Source organism: Cherax quadricarinatus, chromosome 3 (assembly GCF_038502225.1).
Source record: "Cherax quadricarinatus isolate ZL_2023a chromosome 3, ASM3850222v1, whole genome shotgun sequence".
Classification (NCBI taxonomy): Eukaryota; Metazoa; Arthropoda; class Malacostraca; order Decapoda; family Parastacidae; genus Cherax; species Cherax quadricarinatus.
This window is the reverse complement of record NC_091294.1, coordinates 67817656-67839169: the sequence shown is the minus strand read 5'-3', so window position 1 is coordinate 67839169 and position 21514 is coordinate 67817656. Positions and strand designations below refer to the sequence as shown.

General features: G+C 40.2%; 1 protein-coding gene across 1 annotated transcript in view; it reads left to right on the top strand.

The window, feature by feature from the left end:
* Nucleotides 1-21514, top strand: part of Su(P) (prostaglandin E synthase Su(P)) — a 47309-nt gene that overhangs the window by 8104 nt on the left and 17691 nt on the right. The window contains exons 3-4 of the mRNA XM_053800369.2: nt 3172-3371; nt 17935-18046. Of these exons, the coding sequence (XP_053656344.1) occupies nt 3172-3371; nt 17935-18046 (312 nt within the window). The remainder of the gene's footprint in view (nt 1-3171; nt 3372-17934; nt 18047-21514) is intronic.

Below are 21514 nucleotides of genomic sequence, written 5' to 3'. Positions count from 1 at the left end.
AAAAGAGATGCCAGAAACAGAGCACTCTGGACAGTTATTTTGTGAGACAGGGGTCCAGTGACTCAAGCTGGTCCCAGTGGCAATAAAAGACAGAGAAGGGAAGTAACCCCAATGAAGGCTTTGATACCTAAAGTCTTTATGGAGGGGGATTCCTGTTCCAAACACTAACTACTCCCTCTTTCCTCTTCCCTATCTTCCAGAAGCCAGCATTAGCCTTCAATAAAGTATTTAATACTTACATAATTGTTAATAAAATTATTTTTTTGTGAATACAGTGGTCCCTCAATAATCGTAAGGCTCGATAGTCATAATTTTCGAAAATCATAACATTATTTTCGTCAAAACATTGGCTCGCTAATCGTCGTTTGACTCGCGAATAGTCGTTCGTCTGGGACGCGTACTCACGGCTCTGAGCCGTTCCCAGCCAGTGTCCCATTGTTTACCAGTGAGCGATGGTCCTCTCACTTGTTCATACGAAATATTTCATAATATTCCATTCATTTTAGTGCTTGCAACTACTAAATAAGCTACCATGGCTCCAAAGAAAGCTCCTAGTGCCAAGCCTTTGGTAAAGAAGGTGAGAAATACGATTGAATTTAAGAAAAACATCATTGAACAATATGAAAGTGGTGTACGTGTGGCCGAACTGGCCAGGATGTATAAGAAACTCCATACAACCATAGCTTCCATCGTGGCCAAGAAAAAGGGAATCAAGGAAGCTGTTGTTGCAAAGGGGGTAAATATGCTGACAAAAATGAGATCACCAGTACTCGACGATGTTGAGAAGTTATTATTGGTGTGGATAAACAAGAAACAATTAGCAGGAGATACTCTTATGACGTCGATTATCTGTGAAAAGGCTAGGCAGTTGCATGACGATCTGGTAAAGAAATTGCCTGCAACGAGTACTGATAATTGTGAATTTAAGGCCAGCAAAGGTTGGTTTGAGAGATTTAAGAAGTGTAGTGGCATACACAGTGTGATAAGGCATGGTGAAATGTGGGGTAGGATGGAAAGATTTATGGAGAAACATCACCCTGAGAAGGATGTTGCAAGCCATATCGGCAACTTGTACAGTGACAGAGTCTTGGCCCATTTTAGGGAAGTTTTAAAGAGATGCCAGAAACAGAGCTCACTGGACACTTTTTTTGTGAGACAGGGCTCCAGTGACTCTCAAGCTGGTCCTAGTGGCATTAAGAAACAGAGAAGAGAAGTAACCCTAGAAAAGCACTTGGTACCTGAGGTGATTCCCCTTCCAATCAGTAACTAATCCAATCTCTCTCCTCCAGTCTTCCATACACTAAGAAGAATCGCCAATAAAGGTAAGTGTTATGCTATTAATGTTTCATCATGTCCCATTGTATTGTTTATGTACTGCATCTATATTTCATGTAAAAAATTTTTTTGTTTTAATACTTCACGGTGACATCACACATCCCAGTAAAAGTAGGCCTTAGACAAGGATGTGTGATGTCACCATGGTTGTTTAATATATTTATAGATGGGGTTGAAAGAGAAGTAAATGCGAGGGTCTTGACAAGAGGCGTGGAGTTAAAAGATAAAGAATCACACACAAAGTGGGAGTTGTCACAGCTGCTCTTTGCTGATGACACTGTGCTCTTGGGAGATTCTGAAGAGAAGTTGCAGAGATTGGTGGATGAATTTGGTAGGGTGTGCAAAAGAAGAAAATTAAAGGTGAATACAGGAAAGAGTAAGGTTATGAGGATAAAAAGATTAGGTGATGAAAGATGGAGTGGACTTGTCAGCGGATGGGTCTATGAAAGATGAGGTGAATCATAGAATTGATGAGGGAAAAAGAGTGAGTGGTGCACTTAGGAGTCTGTGGAGACAAAGAACTTTGTCCTTGGAGGCAAAGAGGGGATGTATGAGAGTATAGTTTTACCAACGCTCTTATATGGGTGTGAAGCATGGGTGATGAATGTTGCAGCGAGGAGAAGGCTGGAGGCAGTGGAGATGTCATGTCTGAGGGCAATGTGTGGTGTGAATATAATGCAGAGAATTCGTAGTTTGGAAGTTAGGAGGAGGTGCGGGATTACCAAAACTGTTGTCCAGAGGGCTGAGGAAGGGTTGTTGAGGTGGTTCGGACATGTAGAGAGAATGGAGCGAAACAGAATGACTTCAAGAGTGTATCAGTCTGTAGTGGAAGGAAGGCAGGGTAGGGGTCGGCCTAGGAAAGGTTGGAGAGAGGGGGTAAAGGAGGTTTTGTGTGCGAGGGGCTTGGACTTCCAGCAGGTATGCATGAGTGTGTTTGATAGGAGTGAATGGAGACAAATGGTTTTTAATACTTGACGTGCTGTTGGAGTGTGAGCAAAGTAACATTTTTGAAGGGGTTCAGGGAAACCGGCGGGCCGGACTTGAGTCCTGGAGAGGGGAAGTACAGTGCCTGCACTCTAATACTTCTGGGTGTCAGGAATGGATTAATTGTATTTACATTATTTCTTATGGGGAAAATTGATTCGAAAATCGTCAATTTCGATAATAGTCACACTTCCAGGACCGGATTAATTACGAAAAATGAGGGACCGCTGTATTTTTGTTTGGAACAAATTAATTGTATTTCCATTAATTCTTATGGGAATTATTAATTCGGTTATCAGCCATTTCGGTTATCAGCCGACCTTCTGGGACGAATTACAGCTGATAACTGGGGATCCACTGTATTCAGGCCATGGTAAAATGTGGATAACTGAAACAGTGGATACCGAACCCGCATATATGGGGGTCTTACTGTATTGTGTTATCCTAGGCTAAATCTGCATAACGTGTTTATTGTTGCATGAATAAGGCATCTTCCTGGCAGTTCCATACCCCTGTTTGCTGGTAGGGAAGCTGGTGATGGAACAACAACAACTGGTTTTATTTCTAGTTAGGAAGTGTTACCCCATGATGCACTGCATCATGGCATGAGGAGGCTATAGGAGACCCAAACAGTTGAATGAAGGTAAAAAATTTTGGCAGGTGGTGTATCAGAAGGCATGAAAAATTGTGTGTACATCAAACATAGACATCACCTACATACAACTACTTTGGACACAGTTAAAAGTTTAACTGTTAAATCCAATTGTTCCCTAGGTTTTCTCAACTTATAAGGTTTTTGTATGTTTTGTAATTTTGTGAACATCACAATACAAGTAATAATTTTGTCTTTAGCAACTGAAGGATAGCACAATGATCATCTCAGCACTTCAGTCTTTTCTCTACAACAAAACAACCAGTCTGCAAGAACTTGTGAAGTGTTATCCCTCTCTGGTCTATACAGATGAAGGAGGGACAAAAAAAGTTGAAATTATGAATCGTCACTTTCTGATGTATGGTCAGCATCCCTCTGGTGTCTCCAAGGAAGATATTGTGTAAGTTGTGTTTTTAGCCATTTATTGTGTTGTTTACATGTCATTTCTTCATATTTGTTTCACAGTTATATTTTCTTTTGACTCTACCTTGATGGGAGACACCCAGTGTGTTACAAAGAAATTACAATAGCTGTTCCTCATCAAGGTACGGCAACCCAAAGATAGAAACACAGAAGCTATCGTTCACTCGAGCTATCACAAACAACTCTCGTAATTGATAAATTAGATACGTGCAACACTTGGGTATCTTTATTGTGGAAACGTTTTGTGACTGGCTTCCTCAGTCCAGTACAGAGAATAATGGACTGACAAAGCCACTGTGTGGCAAGATGTTTCCACAATAAAGGTATCCAAGTGCTGCACACAAGTCTAATTTATCAAGTTGTCGGTTCTCTGAACCATTTATCTACATCTCTCTGAATTTTATTGTCCCCACCTAGAGTCTTCATTGTACAAGCATTGTATTTCCCACCTCATGAACTCATGTGTAACTATAGACATAGTAATATCATTAAGAGCAGTGTCATGTATTTCCAACACTATAATAAATGCCAGGAAAAATGGGCTAGTAACCCCTTCTCTGTATTCTACCACTAAAAAAGAAATGAAGAAAAACTTTATAAAACTGGGTTGTTTACATGTGCATGGATGTAGTTGAGATGATAAGAGAGAGGTGATTGCAAGTGTTATGAATGAAAAGAAGCTGGATGTCCTAGCTCTTAGTGAAACAGCTAAAAAGGGTAGGGGAGTTTCAGTGGGGAGAAATAAATGGGATTAAGCCAGGAGTATCTGAGAGAGTTATAGCTAAGGTAGGGGTAGCAATAATGTTGAAGGAGAAGAGAGAATATAAACGTATAAATTCAAGGATTATGTGGATTAAAATAAGATTCAGATGCAAAAAGTGGACTATAATAAGTGTGTATGCACCTGGAGGAGAGAGAGATTTTGGGAGATGTTAAGTGAATGTTGAGGAACCTTCGAAACAAGTGAAAGAGTAATTGTGGTAGGGGACCTAAATGTTAAAGTGGAAGAAATGGTTAGAGAGGGTGTGGTAGGTAATTTTTCTTTTTTTTAATTAACACACCAGCCGATTCCCACCAAGGCAGGGTGGCCCGAAAAAGAAAAACTTTCACCATCATTCACTCCATCACTGTCTTGCCAGAGGGGTGCTTTATACTACAGTTTATAAAACTGCAACATTAACATGCCTCCTTCAGAGTGCAGACACTACTTCCCATCTCCAGGACTCAAGTCCGGCCTGCTGGTTTCCCCGAATCCCTTCATAAATGTTACTTTGCTCACAGTCCAACAGCACGTCAAGTATTAAAAACCATTTGTCTCCATTCACCCCTATCAAACATGCTAACGCATGCTTGCTGGAAATCCAAGCCCCTCGCACACAAAACTTCCTTTACCCCCTCCCTCCAACCTTTCCTAGGCCTAGGCCTAGGCCTACCCTTACCCCGCCTTCCTTCCATTGCAGACTGATATACTCTTGAAGTCATTCTGTTTCGCTCCATTCGCTCTACATGTCCGAACAACCTCAACAACCCTTCCTCAGCCCTCTGGACAACAGTTTTGGCAATCCCGCACCTCCTCCTAACTTCCAAACTATGAATTCTCTGCATTATATTCACACCACACATTGCCCTCAGACATGACATCTCCACTGCCTCCAGCCTTCTCCTCACTGCAACATTCATCACCCATGCTTCATACCCATATAAGAGTGTTGGTAAAACTATACTGTCATACATTCCCCTCTTTGCTTCCAAGGACAAAGTTCTTTGCCTCCACAGTCTCCTAAATGCACTGCTCACCCTTTTCTCCTCATCAATTCTATGATTCACCTCATCTTTCAATGACCCATCCTCTGACACATCCACTCCCAGATATCTGAATACATTCACCTCCTCCATACTCTCTCCCTCCAATTTGATATCCAATCTTTCATCACCTAATCTTTTTGTTATCCTCATAACCTTACTCTTTCCTGTATTCACTTTTAATTTTCTTCTTTTACATATATTGCGACCCCTGGATGGGTCACAATGTATATAATGTATATTATCTGTTCATATAATTTTATATTGCTTGTATTTGCGATAATAGCTAAATCATAAATATATTGCTTTATATTATTATTTGACTTAGTTATATTATTAGGTAGGATGTAACATTTATATATCATTCAGTGCTCATAGTTCGAGAGTTAAGTAGCTGACAACATTGTCTAACTACTGTGTTTTCTCCGCTCGTTACGCTGCCGGCTTCTCAGTGTTGCTGGGCAGCAGCAGCAGCACGGAGAGTCACGTGATGTGGGGGGGGGGTGATCACACCTCGCCTGTAGTAGCCTGCCTGGGCTGTGCTGGCTCTTGTCTGTTTGACGTTCTTCTAGCAAGACGTGCCTCTAGCTCTCCCTTGCTGGCCTTTGTTGGAAGATTGTCTCTGTCGCTTTCTTCTTGTTGGTTTTGTGTAACTCTGTTCACAGAACATAGCCTAGACTTAGTGATTTTCGACGTTGTACTGAGGTTGTGTGTCGCATAGACACGCTGAGAAACTCAGGTCCTGAGCTGTAGCTTCTGACCTAATTTGTACTGGTATCCGTGTACTGTCACAGTCGGGGATTTTCTAATGCTGAACTTAGATTCAGTAGTATGGGAGTTTTGTGAGTTTTGTGGAGGATCTGCAGATGGTCCCTACTTAGTGTCATTATATTATCTCCTTGCTCCTGATTCTGTGTTGCTGTTGCTTGTTATATTGCTGTTCAGCTTAACAGTCGCTTTATTGTTCAAGCAAGCTGTTCTGATTGCCAGGTTGGTCAAGAAGTCAATTTATGTGAGGACTTTTAGTCAGTCACTGGTTAAGTCTAGTCGAGTCTTGAGACAGCGAACTACTTAGAGCACTTACACACATACACACAAACTTACTTGTATATATTTGTATTATGTTATTAATTGCTAACAATGTACCAGACGGTACTTAAAAGCCATTAACCCGTAAACGGTCCAAGCAGATCTACGTTCACATGTGTAGTGCTACAAAAGTAGATCTACATTTTTTTTTACATATTTTCAAATGTAAAAAAACAAAAAGAAGATTACTTTTTTACATACTTTCAAACATTGAAAAAACGTATATATATGTTCGGACCGTTTACGGGTTAAGATGTGATTTGTGCCTTCAGCACAAATCACATCACTGTACACGAGAGAAGTGTAGGAACTTGTATCCTATATTATATTCAGTTGATTACTATAATTTACTTTGATAATATATGCCTAGACAACTTAATTGTTAATAAACTTATTAAATTTTAATTTCTTTAGTTAGTAGCCTACCAGTTGTAATCCTGAAGCACTATGGAATCTTACTAAATTCTAATGGATAATTGGACCAGGATAGTGACTACTTGTTACAAAAACCCAGTAATAGGCTGGGTGCTAGAGGGGCAGTCCTTTCTAGTATTCACTGGAGATCTCTATGCTTATTAGAAATCGTATTTTTTGTAACACATACCCTACCAAATTCATCCACCAACCTCTGCAACTTCTCTTCAGAATCTCCCAAGAGCACAGTGTCATCAGCAAAGAGCAACTGTGACAACTCCCACTTTGTGTGATTCTTTACTTCTCTTACAACCCCATCTATAAATATATTGAACAACCATGGTGACATCACACATCCTTGTCTAAGGCCTACTTTTACTGGGAAATAATCTCCCTCTTTCCTACATACTCTAACTTGAGCCTCACTATCCTCGTAAAAAGTCTTCACTGCTTTCAGTAACCTACCTCCTATACCATACACCTGCAACATCTGCCACATTGCCCCCCTATCCACCCTGTCATACGCCTTTTCCAAATCCATGAATGCCACAAAAACCTCTTTAGCCTTATCTAAATACTGTTCACTTATATGTTTCACTGTAAACACCTGGTCCACACACCCCCTACCTTTCCTAAAGCCTCCTTGTTCATCTGCTATCCTATTCTCCATCTTACTCTTAATTCTTTCAATAACAACTCTACCATACACTTTACCAGGTATACTCAACAGACTTCTCCTCCTATAGTTTTTCCACTCTCTTTTGTCCCCTTTTCCTTTATACAAAGGAACTATGCATGCTCTCTGCCAATCCCTAGGTACCTTACCCTCTTCCATACATTTATTAAATAGTAGCACCAACCACTCCAAAACTATATCCCCACCTGCTTTTAACATTTCTATCTTTATCCCATCAATTCCAGCTGCCTTACCCCCTTTCATTTTACCTACTGCCTCACAAACTTCCCCCACACTCACAACTGGCTCTTCCTCACTCCTACAAGATGTTATTCCTCCTTGCCCTATACACGAAATCACAGCTTCCCTATCTTCATCAACATTTAACAATTCCTCAAAATATTCCCTCCATCTTCCCAATACTTCTAACTCTCCATTTAATAACTCTCCTCTCCTATTTTTAACTGACAAATTCATTTGTTCTCTAGTTTGAGGTGCCAGGTGTAAATGATAATGGGGGATTTTGATAGAACTTAGTATAGAAAAAGATTTGGTTATAGGTAATACATATTTAATGAAGACAAAAAATGATAAGCATACAAGATATGATATAGGCATAATGACAGTAGTTTGTTAGACTAGATGGGTAGTAGATGGGTAGACTTCAGGATATGCATGTTTTTAAAGGGGTCATAGATATATCAGATCACTTTTTAGTTATAGCTACAGTGAGAATAAAAGGTTGATGGGATGCAAGGAGAATAGAATCGACAAGTAAGAAAGAAGTGAAGGTTTATAAACTAGAGGAGGAGGCAGTTAGAGTAAGATATAAACAACTATTGGAAGAAAGATGGGCCAGTGAGAATATAGGCAATGAGGTTGAAGAGGTATGGAGTAGATTTAAGAAAGTAGTATTGGAGTGTTCAGCAGAAGTTTGTGGTTACAGGAAAGTGGGTGTGGGAAGGAAGAAGAATGATTTGTGGAATGATTAGGTAAAGAGAGTAGTAAAAGAGAATAAGTTAGCATGTGAGAGGTTTTTACAAAGTACAGTGGAACCTCTACTTGCGAGCGTGTCCACGTGCGAGTTTTTCCAAATACGAGCAGTCAATGGGTCGATTTTTTGCTTCCATACGCGAGCAAAATTTCCACAAGCGAGCAGACCTCAAGGCAGGTTTCTTGACACTGGTGAGGGGCTCTTGCTCTTGATCTAGGGAATTGTATCTCATTTGTTTGTTGGACTTTCTTATTGAAACTTGGGCAATGTATGATGAAAAGATGCTTCATAACGTACACCAAAAATGAAAGAAATCTAAGCATAAATAATGGAGTTCACTTCTCAGCAATTAGCCACCCCTTAGCAGCAATTTCGAATGGTTTTTATGGTTGTATTCTCGTTTTTTTTTTGGTCTCATTTGATAGAATGGAAAATATGTTACAGAAATAGATATGATTTTGATTGCTTTCACAACGACAAATACCTTGAAATAGAGCTCAGCCTAGGAGAAATGATCCATTGTTTGGCCGTTTCAGAGTAAACAAATGATGTCACTGTCCATTCCAGTATGCAGTCGTGAATGGGTTGACATTATTTATATAATAATAATAGTATAATAATATAATACAATAATAATAGTAATATAATATGTATAATAATAATGTACTACATATAATAATTATAATACTAATAGACGGCTTTAATAGGCCATCACTAGATGGCAGTCTTTACCACAACAAAGAGTGAGCGGTTGTGGCTGCCTCCACCTGTTACATAATGACATATTTTATTCATTTTAGAGTATATATCATGTTTTTATGTTATTCAAATTGTTTGTTATGTCATATTAGATAAACTGTGATATATAAATAAGCCGTATAAATTATATTCTTTTCTTTCTTTCTTTCAACACACCAGCCGTATCCCACCGAGGCAGGGTGGCCCAAAAGGAAAAACGAAAGTTTCTCCTTTTACATTTAGTAATATATACAGGAGAAGAGGTTACTAGCCCCTTGCTCCCGGCATTTTAGTCGCCTCTTACAACACGCATGGCTTACGGAGGAAGAATTCTGTTCCACTTCCCCATGGAGATAAGAGGAAATAAACAAGAATAAGAACTAGAAAGAAAATAGAAGAAAACCCAGAGGGGTGTGTATATATGTGCTTGTACATGTATGTGTAGTGTGACCTAAGTGTAAGTAGAAGTAGCAAGACGTACCTGAAATCTTGCATGTTCATGAGACAGAAAAAAGGACACCAGCAATCCTACCATCATGTAAAACAATTACAGGCTTTCGTTTTACACTCACTTGGCAGGACGGTAGTACCTCCCTGGGCGGTTGCTGTCTACCAACCTACTACCTAATTATATTCTTATATTAACGAAATTATTCATGAAGTATTTTGCCCGGTCTCCAGACAAACTCTCGTCCACCACTGACACTGCCCATACCACTACATGAATGACATATTTTATTCATTTTAGAGTATATATCATGTTTCTATGTTATTTATATTGTTTATTATGTCATATTAGATGAAGTGAGATAGATAAATAAGCCGTAGAGTTGATACATATTAGTGAAATTATTGAAGTACAGAATTCCACTAGAACGGATTAATTGCATTTCAATTAATTTAAGTGAGGAAAATTGACTCTGCAAACGAGCAAGGTCAAGGAACGGATTAAACTCGCAAGTAGAGGTTCCACTGTATGAAGTGATGCAAGGATGTAGGAGTATATGGAGAGAAAAAGAGTGGTTAAGAGAGTGGTGAAGGAATGTAAAAGGAAAGCAAATGAGAGAGTAGGTGAGATGTTATCAACAAATTTTGTTGAGAATAAGAAGTTTTGGAGCGACATTAATAAGTTGAAAGCTTAAGGAATGAATGGATTTGACAATTCAAAATAGGAGAAAATAATTATTAGATGGAGTGTATATTTTCAGGAACTGTTAAATGTTGATGACGATAGGGAAGCTGTGTTATCATGTATTGGGCAGGGAGGCATAACATCTTGTAGGAGTAGGAAGGGCCAGTTGTCAGTGGGTAGAATGAAAGGGGGTAAAGCTCTTTGAGCTCCACATCTCTTGATTCTGTTTGGAAACTTTTCAAAGTTTCAAGTGTTTTAAAGTTATTATGTACAGTAGATCCTTGTATTACATGGTTACGTTCCTGAAAATGCTGTGTTAAATAAATCTGTGTTAGATACACTGAATAACTTGTGAGAAAAATAGGGTTATGTTTGTTGAGCCCCAAAAAAGCAAAACAACTTTTTTAGACCTCCAGATCTTACAAAAATAAAAGTGAATATATAACTGTTGTTCATTGTCATTATGTATTATGTTGTTTTTACTGCTTAAGACAGCAAATGCAACATTGTAACTCACCTAATAACCATATGTACAGTTACAGCACTCTTATTGCCTTATTAACCCCTTCAGGGTCCAGAGGCAAAATTTCAAGGGGTGCCCCAGTGTCCAAAAAATTTTTCTTACAGAATTAAAAATAATATTTTTGTGAAGGTAATAAAACAAAAAAAAATATTCTGATCACTACTTACCGAGATATAGGGGCGGGAAGTTGACCCAAAATGACTGGGTGGCAGCAACATCAGCGACTTGCGCAAAATCGCATTTCTTTATTTTGTGTTTTTTATACTTTTTTCTTTTCTTTTCTAAATTTTTTTTTTCTAGTAACATATGTGGCCTGTGAGAAAGACCGGGCCGCAGGGGCGTTGACCCCCGGAACTCTCTCCAGGTAATATACACTCACTGTATTGAACACAATAACTGCACTAAAGTTATTATAATATTGTTTACCAGTATTGTTTACAACAATAAACATGCACAAATGTTGTATAATACTAATTCTTTCTTTCAACGCACCGGCCGTATCCCACCAAGGCAGGGTGGCCCAAAAAGAAAAACGAAAGTTTCTCTTAAATTTAGTAATTTATACGGGAGAAGGGGTTACTAACCCCTTGCTCCCAGCATTTTAGTTGCCTCTTACAACACGCATGGCTTACGGAGGAAGAATTCTGTTCCACTTCCCCATGGAGATAAGAGGAAATAAACAAGAACAAGAACTAGAAAGAAAATAGAAGAATACCCAGAGGGGTGTGTATATATATATCTTTCTTCTTTCTTTCAACACACTGGCTGTATCCCACCGAGGCGGGGTGGCCCAAAAGGAAAAACAAAAGTTTCTCCTTTTACATTTAGTAATATATACAGGAGAAGGGGTTACTAGCCCCTTGCTCCTGGCATTTTAGTCGCCTCTTACAACACGCATGGCTTACGGAGGAAGAATTCTGTTCCACTTCCCCATGGAGGTAAGAGGAAATAAACAAGAACAAGAACTAGAAAGAAAATAGAAGAAAATCCAAAGGGGTGTGTATATATATGCTTGTACATGTATGTGTAGTGTGACCTAAGTGTAAGTAGAAGTAGCAAGACGTACCTGAAATCTTGCATGTGTATGAGACAAAAAAAGACACCAGCAATCCTACCATCGTGTAAAACAATTACAGGTTTTCGTTGTACACTCACTTGGCAGGACGGTAGTACCTCCCTGGGCGGTTGCTTTACCAACCTACTACCTAGGTATAATACTAATGTTCTATTATATATTTACATATGTACAGTCACTGGACATGTTTCTAGAAGTGCTGCAGCCTGTGGAAGTCCTTGAAACAAGGTACCATGCACAGAGGTACCTTGCATTCCTCGCACATAAACCGAGTGTCTTTGCATCTTTGTTGCCGTCATTTTGTTTGTGCACAGACAACACATCTCTCCTGAGCAAATTTCTTCTTAGTTGCAGGAAGCTTCATTCATTCATTAGGGATTTGCCGGTACTTCCGGCCCGGGTCTTCTCCAGATGGTGACCCGGCGGTGGCCCCCGGGTTGGGGGTGTCGTTCATCTTCTTTCTTCTGTCTTCTTCTCTCTTGCAGTGACTCCCAGGGGGGGGGTGTCATCTCAAGCAGGAAGCTGTATTATGAAGTGATCACCTTCCCTCCTCAAACGCTTGGGTATTTCCTGAGGAGTTCGAGGACAGTTTTGTATAGCAGGTGTTGTTACCTGGTACTTCATTATGAGTTGTCTGACAACAGACAAACAAAATTCACCATATGGTGGTCTGTTGCCAGCCTTTATTTGGTACATATTATATGCATTGAGCATTGAAATGTGTATGAGATGGAAGAAAAGTTTCATGTACCACTTGTAACTCTTACGAACACAATCAACAAAGTCAATCTGCATGTCACATTTGTCAACGAAACGCATGTTTTGTGTATAATCCATCACTGTTACTGGTTTTCAAATACGCTCATTAATCACTCTATCAACTTTGCCACTGTCTTTCATTTCATTAGGGTGAATGGTTGTCAACAATGTGACATCTCGTTTGTCATGCCACTGAAATGCCATGATGTCATTGGCAGTAAACACCTGCACCTCACCAGCACGGGTGCCTGCGTTGAACCTGGGCATATGTTTATAATTAGAATGCACTGTGCCACACACGTCTGTCATGTTCTCTCGCAAGAAATTACTGAGTAAAGGGCTTTTGTACCAGTTCTTTCTTTCAACACACCGGCTGTATCCCACCGAGGCGGGGTGGCCCAAAAGGAAAAACGAAAGTTTCTCCTTTTACATTTAGTAATATATACAAGAGAAGGGGTTACTAGCCCCTTGCTCCTGTTGTGTACCAGTTATCAGTATATAATGTATACCCCTTACCAAGATAAGGTGCCATCATGTTTCTGTCACCTGAGTTACCCAATAACATCCTGGTATCTTTTAATGTTTTACTTCCTGTGTATACAATAATATCCAATACCAGGCCAGGCCACTGTCACAGTCACAGAGTACAAACAGTTTTATACCAAAGCGTTTCCTCTTGTTCGGTATATACTGCTTGAATGACATTCTACCTTTGAACAAAATCAGAGACTCGTCAATTACAAGATTCTTGAATGGATAAAAGTACATGTTGAACTTTTGTTTCAGATACATAAAAACATTTCTAATCTTGTATAACCTGTCATTTCTGTCAGGCCTGGTTTTATCAAAGAAGTGCAACATACGTAACAGTAAGATAAACCTGTTCACTGGGATGATTTCACTGAAGGCCGGGGTACAAATTAGCCAATCTGTGGACCAGTATGATTTTATATTATGCTTATAGACAGGCATAAGCATTATTATTGCAAAAAGCAAATACATTTCAGCCACAGTTGTCTCTTTCCACCGGTGTAGTTTTGACTGTGGTATATGATCATATTTGCCATGGTGTACTCAAAATACTTGTTACTTTCCCTGACAATAGTTTCCATCAAGGGCTGGTCAAAGAATAGTTCAAAGAATTCCAGTTCATTTGCAGTGTTTCCAAGGGAACAACCTGGTAGGATTCCACTTTGAGAGTCATCAAAGTGGTGGGGATTGGGAACAAAATTGGGATTTTGCTGCCAATCCCAGATGCGGTTTGCTTGTAGATACTGGACATCATAAGCTGGTTGTGGTTGTAGTTGTGGTGTGGTGGTGGCTGACGCTCCGCTTTGTCCTTGAGCTGAGGAATCAGCAGCGTGGGTTCCAGCCTGGGCTGGTGAGTCATGCATGGCCGTGGCACTACCATCACCACTATCACCACCATTACCACCACCTACTGATGCCTGTGGTCTATCCATGCCAAGTGTAGCCACATCATCCTCACTTTCACTGTCTATTCCTGGTGTAGGGCCATGGGATGTACTCTGGGATGTACTCCATCCCCTGGGCACTGCATAGGGAACACTACCTGAGCGCATGTGTCGGCGTATATACTGATGCTTCACTGGTGAATATGATTCATCACTATCACTACTCAAATGATCATCAAGAGCAATAAAATCACAGTCCACATCACTATCATCATCATTACTGAAGTCTGAGGCCTGGCTACACGAAAATGTTAGTTTTCTCATGCGACGAGGTACAACTGAATGTGACGTGCCCACACCAGAGGTAGAAGGGTGAGGATCATCAGGATTTTCTGCACTATTTTTGATATCGTGGTCATTGCTTTCAGGCACTAATCGATCAAAGCCATAGAATTATTCTTCTTTTCCACTTCCATCAGAGTCAGAACTATCAGTTAGGAAGAGGAGAGTCCCAATTCACCTCGGAGAGAGAGCTGCCTTGCGGCGAGGCATGGTGAACAAAAGTTACTGAGGCGGCATTCCCACAATTTTTATTATTATCACACTGGCCGATTCCCACCAAGGCAGGGTGGCCCGAAAAAGAAAAACTTTCACCATCATTCACTCCATCACTGTCTTGCCAGAAGGGTGCTTTACACTATAGTTTTTAAACTGCAACATTAACACCCCTCCTTCAGAGTGCAGGCACTGTACTTCCCATCTCCAGGACTCAAGTCCGGCCTGCCGGTTTCCCTGAACCCCTTCATAAATGTTACTTTGCTCACACTCCAACAGCATGTCAAGTATTAAAAACCATTTGTCTCCATTCACTCCTATCAAACACGCTCACGCATGCCTGCTGGAAGTCCAAGCCCCTCGCACACAAAACCTCCTTTACCCCCTCCCTCCAACCTTTCCTAGGCCGACCCCTACCCCGCCTTCCTTCCACTACAGACTGATACACTCTTGAAGTCACTCTGTTTCGCTCCATTCTCTCTACATGTCTGAACCACCTCAACAACCCTTCCTCAGCCCTCTGGACAAGAGTTTTGGTAATCCCGCACCTCCTCCTAACTTCCAAACTATGAATTCTCTGCATTATATTCACACCACACATTGCCCTCAGACATGACATCTCCACTCCCTCCAGCCTTCTCCTCGCTGCAACATTCATCACCCATGCTTCACACCCATATAAGAGTGTTGGTAAAACTATACTCTCATACATTCCCCTCTGCCTCCAAGGACAAAGTTCTTTGTCTCCACAGACTCCTAAGTGCACCACTCACCCTTTTCCCCTCATCAATTCTATGATTCACCTCATCTTTCATAGACCCATCCGCTGACACGTCCACTCCCAAATATCTGAATACATTCACCTCCTCCATACTCTCTCCCTCCAATCTGATATCCAATCTTTCATCACCTAATCTTTTTGTTATCCTCATAACCTTACTCCTTCCTGCATTCACTTTTAATTTTCTTCTTTTGCACACCCTACCAAATTCATCCACCAGTCTCTGCAACTTCTCTTCAGAAACTTCCAAGAGCACAGTGTCATCTGCAAAGAGCAACTGTGACAACTCCCACTTTAACTCCACACCTTTTGCCAAGACCCTCGCATTTACTTCTCTTACAACCCCATCTATAAATATATTAAACAACCATGGTGACATCACACATCCTTGTCTAAGGCCTACTTTTACTGGGAAATAATTTCCACTCTTTCCTACATACTCTAACTTGAGCCTCACTATCCTCGTAAAAACTCTGCAACATCTGCCACATTGCCCCCCTATCCACCCTGTCATATGCCTTTTCCAAATCCATAAATGCCACAAAGACCTCTTTAGCCTTATCTAAATAATGTTCACTTATATGTTTCACTGTAAACACCTGGTCCACACACCCCCTACCTTTCCTAAAGCCTCCTTGTTCATCTGCTATCCTATTCTCCGTGTTACTCTTAATTCTTTCAATAATAACTCTACCATACACTTACCAGGTATACTCAACAGACTTATCCCCCTATAATTTTTGCACACTCTTTTGTCCCTTTTGCCTTTATACAAAGGAATTATGCATGCTCTCTGCCAATCCCTAGGTACCTTACCCTCTTCCATACATTTATTAAATAATTGCACCAACCACTCCAAAACTATATCCCCACCTGCTTTTAACATTTCTATCTTTATCCCATCAATCCCAGCTGCCTTACCCCCTTTCATTTTACCTACTGCCTCACGAACTTCCCCCACACTCACAACTGGCTCTTCCTCACTCCTACAAGATGTTATTCCTCCTTGCCCTATACACGAAATCACAGCTTCCCTATCTTCATCAACATTTAACAATTCCTCAAAATATTCCCTCCATCTTCCCAATACCTCTAACTCTCCATTTAATAACTCTCCTCTCCTATTTTTAACTGACAAATCCATTTGTTCTCTAGGCTTCCTTAACTTGTTAATCTCACTCCAAAACTTTTTCTTATTTTCAACAAAATTTGTTGATAACACCTCACCCACTCTCCCATTTGCTCTCTTTTTACATTGCTTCACCACTCTCTTAACCTCTCTCTTTCTCCATATACTCTTCCCTCCTTGCATCACTTCTACTTTGTAAAAACTTCTCATATGCTAACTTTTTCTCCCTTACTACTCTCTTTACATCATCATTCCACCAATCGCTCCTCTTCCCTCCCACACCCACTTTCCTGTAACCACAAACTTCTGCTGAACACTCTAACACTATATTTTTAAACCTACCCCATACCTCTTCGACCTCATTGCCTATGCTCTCATTAGCCCATCTATCCTCCAATAGCTGTTTATATCTTACCCTAACTGCCTCCTCTTTTAGTTTATAAACCTTCACCTCTCTCTTCCCTGATGCTTCTATTCTCCTGTGATATTTATGCTATCATAGACATTTTCAATAATCCATCTATGATTTGTTTTGGAAAATTATATGAACATGCTACATATCATGTAAGAGACAGTCGGATGGACATATATTAAACCGCCAGTTGGACATGTATTAGACCATTTAGACGATCCACTGGGAATATCTGGGTGTGTTGCTGTGAGCCTGAATGTGCTGCTGTTATGCAGGCTACTGCATTAATGTGAAGATAACTTGTTTAGTCTCACTAGTGTCACTAGTTACTCCAAGTTGGATGTCTAATACATGTCCAACTTGCCATTTAATACATGTCTATCTGACCATCTATTATGTGTCCACTCAAAACACTGACATTACATATACATTTATGGATCATTATCCCCACAATACACCTTACAATATATACAAATTATCTTCACATTAACACAGTAGCTTGCATAACAGTTGCCATGAGCCAGGGTGTGTTGTCAGTGATTCACCCTGTTTACAGAATTTGTATGCATACTCCCTCTGTATTCTGGAAATTTTCCAAAGTTTCAAATTCACCACTATGTATGAGCTAAGGACAAAAATATTTTAAGTCAAGTATTGTGTGTACTGTACATTCATTTTATTTTCATATCACATTTTAGTCCTAGTTCTATTGCACATTTAATATATGATAGCGTAAACATGAAGGAGGGGTGTTAACGTTGCAGTTTAAAAACTGTAGTATAAAGCACCTTTCTGGCAAGACAGTGATGGAGTGAATGATGGTGAAAGTTTTTCTTTTTCGGGCCACCCTGCCTTGGTGGGAATCAGCCAGTGTGATAATAAAAAAAATAAAAATAAAGTAAACATGTCGTGCCTTTATATGTATTTAAAAGTGAAAATAAGTGATTATGGCAATTTTCACTTTACAGCGGTAACCTGAAACCTAACCTGCTCTATAATGAGGGGACTCTTGTACCATAGTGTACCTTTCAATATTTTCTTGCAGAGAGGAGCGCAAGTGGAGGAAGTGGGTGGATGACGTCTTCGTGCATGTTCTCTCGCCAAATATTTATCGAACTCCAGAGGAATCATTTCAGGCATTTAAGTGGTTTTCTAAGGTGAGTGAATGTAAGATTATACTGCACTATGTGAGAAAAACATTTATATAATTTAGAACAAGTTCCAAATGTTGTGATTGATAAGCTACTTGTGGAACTAAACTTGCAATAACTAATGAACTGTTTTTGCCCTGTATTAGTCTTATGACTCAACAAAAACTAAAAGAAAAGTAAATGTAATGCAATGCTTTCTTCAGAAGTCATACAGGTATGTCTTAATAAAGCTCTAATATGTACATGTATGTCTTAACCCCTTCACTGTTGATGCCATAATATTACGGCTTTGAAGCAAGTGTAAGTCCCGTAATACTATGCCAAAATTCTAGCAGCTTCAGATCTTGCGGGAGAAAGCTGATAGGTCTACATATGAGAGAATGGGTCTGCATGGTCAGTGTGTGCAGTATAAAAAAAATCCTGCAATATCTTTTGCCCTTTCACAGCACACTTTGTTTATTAAAGTTCCTAATTTATTAGCTCCAAAATGTTATTTAATACTATATTGTAAGTTTTTTTTTTTTTTTTTTTTAACAAGTCGGCCGTCTCCCACCGAGGCAGGATGACCCAAAAAGAAAGAAAATCCCCAAAAAGAAAATACTTTCATCATCATTCAACTCTTTCACCTCACTCACACATAATCACTGTTTTTGCAGAGGTGCTCAGAACACAACAGCTTAGAAGTATATACGTATAAAGATACACAACATATCCCTCCAAACTGCTAATATCCCAAACCCCTCCTTCAGAGTGCAGGCATTGTACTTCCCATTTCCAGGACTCAAGTCCGGCTATATAAAAATAACTGGTTTCCCTGAATGCCTTCACTAAATATTACCCTGCTCACACTCTAACAGATCGTCAGGTCCCAAATACCATTCGTCTCCATTCACTCCTATCGAACATGCTCACGCACGCCTGCTGGAAGTCCAAACCCCTCGCTCACAAAACCTCCCTTACCCTTTCCTTTCAACCTTTTCGAGGACGACCCCTACCCCGCCTTCCTTCCCCTACGAATTTAAATGCTCTCCATGTCATTCTACTTTGATCCATTCTCTCTAAATGACCAAACCACCTCAACAACCCCTCTTCAGCCCTCTGGCTAATACTTTTATTAACTCCACACCTTCTCCTAATTTCCACACTCCGAATTTTCTGCATAATATTTACACCACACATTGCCCTTAGACAGGACATCTCCACTGCCTCCAACCGCCTCCTCGCTGCTGCATTCACAACCCAAGCTTCACACCCATATAAGAGTGCTGGTACTGCTATACTTTCATACATTCCCTTCTTTGCCTCCAAAGATAACTTTTTTGTCTCCACATATACCTCACTGCACCACTCACTTTTTCTCCCTCAATTCTATGATTAACCTCATCCTTCATAAATCCATCCGCTGACACGTCAACTCCCAAGTATCTGAAAGCATTCACTTCTTCCATTCTCCTCCCCAATTTGATATCCAATTTTTCTTTATCTAAATCATTTGATACCCTCATCACCTTACTCTTTTCTATGTTCACTTTCAACTTTCTACCTTTACACACACTCCCAAAGTCGTCCACTAACCTTTGCAATTTTTCTTTAGAATCTCCCATAAGCACAGTATCATCAGCAAAAGCCAACTGTGTCAATTCCCATTTTGTATTTGATTCCCCATAATTTAATCCCACCCCTCTCCCGAACACCTTAGCATTTACTTCTTTTACAACCCCATCTATAAATATATTAAACAACCATGGTGACATTACACATCCCTGTCTAAGACCTACTTTTACCGGGAGGTAGTCTCCCTGTCTTCTACACACCCTAACCTGAGCCTCACTATCCTCATAAAAACTCTTTACAGCGTTTAGTAACTTACCACCTATTTCATATACTTGCAACATCTGCCACATTGCTCCCCTATCCACTCTGTCATATCTTTCTTTCTTTCTTTCAACACACCGGCCGTATCCCACCGAGGCGGGGTGGCCCAAAAGGAAAAACGAAAGTTTCTCCTTTTACATTTAGTAATATATACAGGAGAAGAGGTTACTAGCCCCTTGCTCCCGGCATTTTAGTTGCCTCCTACAACACGCATGGCTTACGGAGGAAGAATTCTGTTCCACTTCCCCATGGAGGTAAGAGAAAATAAAGAACAAGAACTAGTAAGAAAATATTAGAAAACCCAGAGGGGTGTGTATATATATGCTTGTACATGTATGTGTAGTGTGACCTAAGTGTAAGTAGAAGTAGCAAGACATACCTGAAATCGTGCATATTTATGAGACAGAAAAAAAGGACACCAGCAATCCTACCATCACTTGGCAGGACGGTAGTACCTCCCTGGGCGGTTGCTGTCTACCAACCTACTACCTAGGACTCTGTCATATGCCTTTTCTAAATCCATAAATGCAATAAAAACTTCCCTAACTTTATCTAAATACTGTTCTCATATATACTTCAATGTAAACACTTGATCTACACATCCCCTACCCACTCTAGACCTCCTTGCTCATCTGCAATCCTACATTCTGTCTTACCTCTAATTCTTTCAATAATAACCCTACCATACACTTTTCCTGGTATACTCAGTAAACTTATTCCTCTTAATTTTTGCAATCTCTTTTGTCCCCCTTCCGTTTATATAAAGGGACTACGCATGCTCTCTGCCAATCCCTAGGTACCTTTCCCTCTTTCATACATTTATTAAACAAAAATACCAACCACTCCAACACTATATCCCCCCCTGCTTTTAACATTTCTGTCATGATCCCGTCGGTTCCAGCTGCTTTACCCCTTTTCATTCTACGTAATGCCTCACGCACCTCCCCCACATTCATATCCTGTTCTTCTTCACTTCTAAAAGATGGTATACCTCCCTGGCCAGTGCATGAAATTACTGCCTCCCTTTCTTCGTCGACATTTAAAAGTTCCTCAAAATATTCCCTCCATCTCCCCTACTCTGTTTTTAACTGACAAATCCATTCATTCCCTAGGCTTTCTGAACTTGTTGAACTCACTCCAAAATTTTTTCTTATTTTCATTAAAATTCCTTGACAGTGCCTCTCCCACTCTATCATCTCCTCTCCTTTTGCACTCTCTCACCGCTCTCTTCACCTTTCTTTTACTCTCCACATACTCTGCTTTGTAAAAACCTCTCATAAGCTATCCTTTTCTCTTTCTTCACACCCTTTACTTCATCATTCCACCAATCACTCCTCTTTCCTCCTGCACCCACCGTCCTATAACCACAAACTTCTGCCCCACATTCTAATACTGCATTTTTAAAACTATTCCAACCCTCTTCAATGCCCCCCCCTCCCCCACTACTCATATTTGCACTAGTCCACCTTTCTGCCAATATTTGCTTATATCTCACCCAAACTTCCTCCTCCCTTAGTTTATCTTTATATGTGTATGCTTCTAAACTGTTGTATTCTGAGCACCTCTGCAAAAACAGTGATAATGTGTGAGTGTGGTGAA